General features: G+C 48.2%; 1 protein-coding gene across 1 annotated transcript; it reads left to right on the top strand.

Annotated features, from left to right (window-relative positions):
- The first annotated feature begins 889 nt into the window (after window positions 1-889).
- Window positions 890-1,414, top strand: LOC119293332. Its single transcript, XM_037571838.1, has one exon. It carries the CDS (start codon window positions 999-1,001, stop codon window positions 1,281-1,283), a length of 285 nt encoding a protein of 94 aa, XP_037427735.1. The 5' UTR covers window positions 890-998; the 3' UTR covers window positions 1,284-1,414.
- Window positions 1,415-8,458: the final 7,044 nt, after the last annotated feature.

Genomic DNA, 8,458 nt, shown 5'->3' with positions numbered 1-8,458 from the left:
GAGAGAGAGAGAGAGAGAGAGGGAGGGAGGGAGGGAGGGAGAGGGAGGAGAGAGAGATAGAGGGAGGGAGGGAGAGGGAGGAGAGAGGGAGAGAGAGACGCCTTAGGATTAAACATATTCAAACACTTTTTTTGTTTTGTGTGAACACCAAGGCCATCGCCGGTGAGGGTGAGAAGAAGGATAAGCGGCAACACAAATATGATGCCTCGCAAAATAAAGGAGATGGACCTATTGTGGTCTTGGGTGATGGTTGTTGGGTTAAGAGTGTGTGTTATGTTTTCTCTCCCGTTGCAACGCACGAACTCTTTTGCTAGTTAACTAATAAATAAGTAATATATAGTGTGAGTTGCTTTGATTTTCAGAAGGAAATAAAACCTTTGAATATCCGTTTTAACTTTTGCAAACCATGTTATGATAGTTGGACAAACAACTATCCAACAAATATACTCATTGTTGGCTTGGAAGAGTTATTTAAAAACTCAAAAGGATATAACTCTTGGCTTGGAATGAGGCGAACGCATACGCCAACTTACCGCAGAAACGGTCGCGCGCGTCCGCCAGCTCAGTCCACACCGCTTCCAGCGGTGGGTGCGTGCATCTCAAGCCCCACTAGTCGTCACAGCTTGATCTAGAAAAAGTGAAAAACACTGGCTGACAGCTGAGTGCGTCCCGACCACGCCCCCTTTTACGTGGTCGTCGTGATTAATCGCCCACGCCCAGGTCAAAAGCACATGCACCGTTATTTTTCTTCCCCCGCAGACCCAGCCCGGAAGCAAGGGGGCACGTTTGCGTCAACTTCCCACCCGCAACGGCACCGCAGAAGCCACCGCGAAAGCCACGAGCCTCTCGTTTCCCAGCTGCCTCCTCGCCCAGTATTTAACCTCCGCGCCGGTCCCTCCGTCTCTCCCGTGCCATCCCAAGCACACGCAACACGCATCCCCGTACCAACTGCTCCTCGCTCCGCTCCTCCTTGTTCCGCGGCGGCGGAACACATCGAGATGGCCAAGTACGCGGAGATGCTGGACATGGGCGTGCGCATCGCGGCCAGGTTCCACTCCCACTGCCCGCAGACCGCGCGCATGTACTACAAGCCGCCGCAGTCCGCCTCCACGTCGGGCGCCGCCGAGGCCGGCACGACGGACCGGAGGGCCGCCGGCTTCGACGGCGGCGAGGACGTGGCTGCTGCCTTCCGGCCCTTCGCCGCCTCGGGAGCTCTCGGCGCCGGCGTCCAGCCGCGGTTCGGCTTCGACACCGCGCAGGTCGTCATCTACGAGGTCGTATGAGGCTCCCAGCAACGAGGGCGGGCTCTTCTGTGGAGAGATCTCTTGGATGAGAATAGTTTTGCGACCATTCTTTAATTAGTTTGTGTATACGTGCTGGAAGAATTGATCAAAGAAAGAGCTTTTTCTTCTTACTTGCATTTGTGCATATTGGAAGGACAATGATGAATCTCGTCTAGTTTTTCCCTTCAGAGGAATCACCACAAATGTCCGTTAAACAAACACATTTTAATGAGTACGAGGTCGAAGGGCAAGATGTCCAACCTAATTGTTGCCGTCCATTGTCGATCCCCGCTGCCACCATGGCACCACCGGAAAAAGACCCGGGCAGCCTCCGCACCCAGATCTGAAAGAGCTTCATTCGAGACCACAGCGCTATGTGAATCTCATCTACTCCGTACTAGTAGTTATTTGTCAACACGGTCACCATTGATTCAACACCATTCCAAAGTCTTGTTCAAACAACGGCAAAGAAAAGGTTAATTTGGTGGAATTACAGAGTTTGGACGAAACTATACATCACGTCAAAAAACGATGAAGTGGGAATATGATGTTTGATCTCCCCCCTGATTCCTCACCAAAATAAATAATAATCTCAGGCATGTAACTTAATCATACAACCGGCGGATTACTCAACATACGTCACCAAGACTTATTAATTATGGAGCCGTTCGTCTTAGTTATCCTAAGCAGCCATTGGATTCCCAAATCACGTGGAATCGTGAAGAAAAAGTCCTAGCTACTCGACAGTTAAACTAGACAAAAGCTGGTTTCAGTGTATGTTCACTAGTTTCTGGCATGGATTGATCAATCATGCGGCTGGCGGAATAATTAGTAACACGTTTCAAAACTTAATCATGGACCGCTCCAACTAATCTGATGGAGCTAATGATCAGCCGTAACGTGATTCCCAAATCGCGTGGAATATTTGAGAAAGTCAAAGTTATTGTAAAAGTCTGTCTAGAACACATCTAGATATGTCATAGTTATGTCACATCTAATTTGATGTCCACTCCATTTGTGATCTTTTTCTTTTGTTCTAGTTTTTTTTTGGAAACGTTTGCGTGCGGTGCGCCGGCCGAACTTTCGGCCGGTCACACCGTTGTACTCGCGCAAGCACATAAAACGAGCAGATGCCCCTGCCCACCATCCGTCACTGATAGCACCGCTGTACTCGCGCAAGCACATAAAACGAGCAGATGCCCCTGCCCACCATCTGTCACGGACAGCACCGCATCCTTATCCAGTCACTCTAGCAGACCGGCACCGCTTTCTCTCGTCCACACAAGTCCTGCAGCTCGTCCTCCTCCGCCCGCGCATGGCCTACCTCACGTCTTGCTCTCCGCTCGCGCATCACACGCCTCACCTCTGGCTCGCCTCGTCGGATCCTAGCTCCGGCGAGCCCCACCACCACTAGAGGAGTTCCCTCTGCTACTATTTCTCCCTCTTCGGCGAGCTTTTCCCCTTTTTTTCCCATAGTTGCCTCAGCGTCCTTCCAGTTCCGCGACGCCCCCTCTTGTCGCAGGGATGGACCATGGACGACGGGTCATGGAGCTGCAACCGGGCACGCCGGAAGCTGCAGCCGGTGGACGGAGGAGCTACAACCGACGATGGGTTGAGCTGCACCTGACGGCGCCGCGCCGACGGACGAGCTAGAACCAGCTGCTACCGGAGCTTCAACCATTGGTGGCGGAGCTGCAATCGACATTTTGGCAGCTGCATCGAGCAGGCGGAGCTGCAACCCGCAGGGGACACCGGTGCTGTAACCAGCACGGTGGCGACCTGGAACCGGTGTATGTTTTTGCTGGAACTAGCTTTTCTTTTTGCTACAACCATTCTTTTGTTTGCTGCAATCGAACCAATGGGAGTCTCTTCGCTGAGTTATTTTGCTGGAAACAATGTTTATTTTTGCTGGAACTAGCAATTTTGTTTGCTACAATCAATGACTGAAGTTCTCCCTGCTGAGATTGATTGGTTGATTCTGCTGGAACTGATGTCCTTTTTTGCTGGAACCTTATAAAGATTTTGCTTTAACCGACGACTGAGATTTGTTGTCTTTTGTAGATCTTTTTTGGGACATGACGGTAACCGACGGCTGCAACGAGCCGGAGGCAGGATTACGCTGGGATGCTGCAATCATGGCGCCCGCACGATGGATCCGATCGATCTGATTTGTTTTTAAAGTTGCATCCATGGTGAATCTCTGGAATCAATGACTGCCGTGATGCAATCCCGGCGGCCACGCGGGCAGGACCTCGCTAGAGCTCGTCAGGCACAGCCACAACGACGACAAGGAGGAGGAGTGGAGGTGTGCGCGCGGGGAGCGTGCGGATTCCCTTGTTTTTTCTCGCGAGGTAGAAGACACAGGGCCAAATCCAATGTCTAATCATGATTAGATCGGGTGGTTGTGGCACGACCGGCCGAAACGTTTGGGCCGGTGCGCCGGCGCCTAGTACTGACCTGTTTTTTTCTTGTTGCTGCATTATATATTTGTGGAAGTTTGGATGTGACATCCTTAAAAAACATTTAGATGTGAATTAGACAAACTGTTATTGTAAATCCAACGAAACCTTCTTCTGTTGATCTGGCCTTCATGATAATGGAAGTGTCTTCAGCTAATTACGAAGCAGTACTTCAAACGATCTTATTACAAAATAGTAAAACAGAGCTAGCTACGAGCCACCATAGCGATTCAATGTTTTTCGCCGTCCGATCATAGCGATTCAATGTTTTTCGCCGTCCGATCATGTTGTTGCACCGCCAGATCTCCACAGCATCATTTTCACAGCCCGTCAAACCTGCGTTATCGGCCTGCCCAAACATAAAAGGGTTGCTGCTCCAGAAAGCGACCAAGGCCTCATGTCGTTAAGCGGGCCGGTAAACAGCCCAATCGGTGTTGCTCGTCTGCCCACGGGTCGTTTCCCTTGTGGCCTCGACCGAGGAAAAGAAACAATTCACCCTCCTTCGTTGTGGTTCGTCTGCCCCCGGCGGACATTACGATGTCTAAGCAACTGTTTTTCCCAACCTCCCCTTTGTCCTTCCGCTTCAATCTAAATGTAATACTTTCCCAACATCCCTTCTATTTCCATATATGGTGGCTTGGCATGGTTTAGGCACACCTTCGACTGTGTTGGTACTGGCGCAAGACCAGGGCCCCCCTCCCAGGTACTCACGTAGCCCATGTCTTCCTCTAGAAAAAATAGCCCAGAAAATAATAGCTTAGCATGAACATGGCGCAGGTACGCATCTATCCCACGAGACATGCCCTATTTGCCTTCCAATCTCCAGTCAATGGCGGCAGGTTTCCAGCACTGGCGCCTCCGATCTCCAGGCCCTAGGTCCTGACCGTGAGATGCGAGTTAGCCGATTGGTCTTAGTGCTGGACACAGGGAATCACACCGGCGCACGCAGCGCGAGCATCGTCGAGCGCCTCCAGTAATACAGATCCGAGGCAATGCCATAGTGCGGTATTGCCCTTCCTATTCCCCAAACATATGTTACTAATTAAGTCCCAGCATCATGTACACGCTGGCATGCTGCGTTCTTATACTCCCTCGGTACATTTTTATAGGAGTAGCACAGTCTAGCCAGCGTAACTGATGTGGAACCCGTATCGCGTGAGTTTCAAATTACATGGTTTTTGTTCCGTGTTTTGTAGCAGCAAAAGAGAATATGCAGCATGCTCTTTCTGAAGAAGTTGATTATACAACTGAAGCCCATTTACGGACTCACTGGCGATTGCTCACTTATGTTACAAAGGTTAGAGTTGGCATGGTCGGAGAACATTTTCATTAAACTGTAGGGATTGCTAAATGATCATAGGGTCATCTCCAATAGATTCGTTGAGCTATTGCTATTGCACCAAATGCAAAAAGGCTTCACTCCATGGAAACTACGTTCAGACTTCAGACAAGAATTCAGCTGTACCTATTTTGGCATCCACATACATGGACGATCAGAAACAGTCAAACCAGTACCCTTAATTACTTTATTTCTGGAATATGCATAGCTTATACTTTATTTCTTGAATATGCATAGCTTATTATCCTTGATAGTAAATTTATAGTGGTGATTGTGCTGTGCGTGTCAAAAAGAAATCTTCTTGCATGACAAGAAATAAATATGAGAAAACATGCAAAAATTTGGAAAGCATGTTTGTGCCACGGAGTTCATCCTTCACTAAATTATGGTCACGGTCTACTTTATGTGTTGCTTTGTAGTTTGTATAAGTATTTGTAGTTGTTGCAGGATTGAGACATTTCTTAAATGAATTAGTTAAAGTTTCCTCTAATATATTAATATTATTAATATTTGGACACATCTTCAAATTCTCAAAAACAAGGTCGGGCGCAGCAACGCGCGCATCTCTGTTCTAGTATTTCTTTACAAAGGGATACTTAGAACTCCCTCAGTCTTGAAATAGTATAAATTTATACTAAAGTTAAGACACTTATTTTGGAACAGAGGAAGTACATTATACCCCAATATTGCCAGTTGTGCAACTTCATGTATGCCATCATGCAGTTGGATACATACAACTTACAAGCGGGCCAGCTGGGTTCCAATTCCATGTATGTGCAGCTGAGGTGTGCTAATTAACTAGCAATCCGATTATTTAGAAAAGCTTGCCAGTCTGAGCTAGAATTAGTTCCATTCATTCATGACGTGAGACGGCCGACGGTTCCTCCTTTTCATTATTTTTTTGTCTTTACATTTTCGATCCAAAGAAAGAAAAATAGATCGAATTGCACCAATTTATCAGCGGCACAAACTTGAGCCTGATGCACACGGGGAAAGAGAATGCAGAAGCAGCAGGTCAGTGGCAGCACACGCACCTTGGGTCGTCTCGCTACCACCGTGCATGCATGCATGCACGTCTAGTCCTAGTATGAAACATGATGCATGCATGCCTGTGATTCAGACCGAAGGTACGCTCTGCGCGTACGCGTCGTTCGCATCGCACCGATACGGCCGAGGATTCCGTCCTCCACTCCAATTCGATTTGGTGATGCGATGCAATATTAATTGCGGCCGTTCCCTGGCTAGCAAGCCATATATAATATAGCAAACCAAGGCCGTCAACTCAAACAAACACGCGCGTGACCGATGCGATGTCGCCACCGAAACGCCAGCAAAGTACCAACATATGTGCGTCCACACCAACAACGTTAGAGACCACGACGACGCTCCCGACTGACATTTTGCTCGAGATTATGGCGCGCACCGACCTTCTCACGGTTGTACGGGGCGCCGCCGTCTGCAAGCAGCTCCGCGGTGATATCCTATGCCCGTCCTTCATCCGCCGCGTCATCCGACAAGCGGCTCCAAGCATCCTCGCCCTTCTCTGCACCTACGCCACGAGACCACTAACCCTGGTGTACTCGGCTATGCCCACCGCCGCATCTTTCTCCCACAACCATCTCTCGCCATACATGTTGCGCAATGCTGATAAGGACGTCCTTGGTCCATACTACCCCGTGGCATCACGCGGTGGCCTGGTTGTCCTCAACATGAACGCATGGCCCAAGTTCAAGGGCTTTTTAGACCTATGCGTGTACGACCCCATGATGGACCACTGCACCTTCCTCTCAAAACCTCCGGATGAAACTGAGAGTAGCATTTGCAATGAGCACAAGTACGTTTTGCTCACCGCAGCAGATGGTATCGACTGCTCCTTCATGCTGCTCTCCATCATTTTCAATAGATCAAGCATGAAAGTACGCACTGCCACATCCTCCTCTCCTATCTGGGGGCCTATCACTTGTGTGACACACCATGACTTCACATGGTGGTTGATAAATAGCTACAAGGACCCCGCAGTCCTCCGCGGAGGCGTCATCCACTGGCTAAGATACACCAATGACCAAATCGTCACCTACAACGTGCGCACAGGGATGCCGGGACTTGTGAAACTCCCACCCACAAAACACAATGCAAGGCGGTCCCATTTGGTAACCTCCCCGAATGGGAACATGCTCAAACTGTTGGATGTAGATGGGTTCAAGATATCAGTCTGGCTACGACTCCCTACAGGCGCAGAAGGTGGTGGCAGTGGTTGGACACTGCAAACAGTGATCGACATAGAGGAGAAGCTACTATTTTTGTACCCAAATATCCATGTTGGGGTTGACCCTGATGCACTAGTGGAGTTTAAGGGCTCCGGGAAGAGGAGTGGCGACATGGTCCTGCTGGAGGCACGATGTGAAGAAGGCCTCGTAGTTATTGATTTGAAGAGAAGGGAGATGAATACTCAAAATCAGAGATCCACTTTGTTGGAGGTTGACCTACTATCTCGCCTACAAAACATGAAACTGTTTTCGTAGCAAGGTAGCGAAGCAAATAGGGTATGACGCAAATGAATTCTACCATGTTGACTGTAATATATCTTTTTGTACTTCATAATTCATGCCATAGCTTTCTATTTTTTTCTCAATTAATATATAGCATGAATATAACCACTTTTTCTGTAGAAAAAAAGTAAATTGATACAACATGAACAGTACATGTGAACCTGTTTTTGTGAAAAAAAATGTCCATATGACTTAAAATAATTGTGCATCGGTGATCACTACTTGTCCATGCTCAGACTTACTAGTGCCCTACCAAAAGTAAAGGGAAACATTGTGCTCATAAATCAGAGGGAAGAATGAGTGCTCATAAATCTAACATTTCGCCAAGTCGCTGGAGGTAAAATCAGGCCAAGTTGTTCAAGTAGTACTGCGCCATTATAATTTCCTCATCATTCGCCCATTATAATCTGTTCTAATCAAGTTGCCATGAGTAATATTGAATCTCAGTTTCAGTAGCTGGCAGTTTCTGCTACTACTAGCAATATAATTGTTTGTTCTGTTATTGAAGATGTCACTTGAGAATCATACTACTAACCTTTTCAGAGAGCAGTCTAGCTGATAGACCTAGCTTTTAGCATTGTGCTAAGTCCAACTCTAACCAATCCCCTATCTAGCTATAAGGAAGGATAAATTCGGTTTTCCTCCTCTATGCCGCACCTAGCCAAAGTTATAAAGCATATAAGTGAGGATAAAGTTTACTCCTAAGCCTATCCAGCCCCTAAATTTACTCCTCCTGGAGGCGGCCGAGTAAAATCTATGGCCTCTCCCTCTGAACGTGCCATCCCCACTCCGCGGCCACCCGATTCCTCCGCCGCCCCCCGATGACCA

This window comes from Triticum dicoccoides, chromosome 4B (assembly GCF_002162155.2).
Source record: "Triticum dicoccoides isolate Atlit2015 ecotype Zavitan chromosome 4B, WEW_v2.0, whole genome shotgun sequence".
NCBI lineage: Eukaryota > Viridiplantae > Streptophyta > Magnoliopsida > Poales > Poaceae > Triticum > Triticum dicoccoides.
This window is presented reverse-complemented; position numbering and strand designations above follow the sequence as displayed.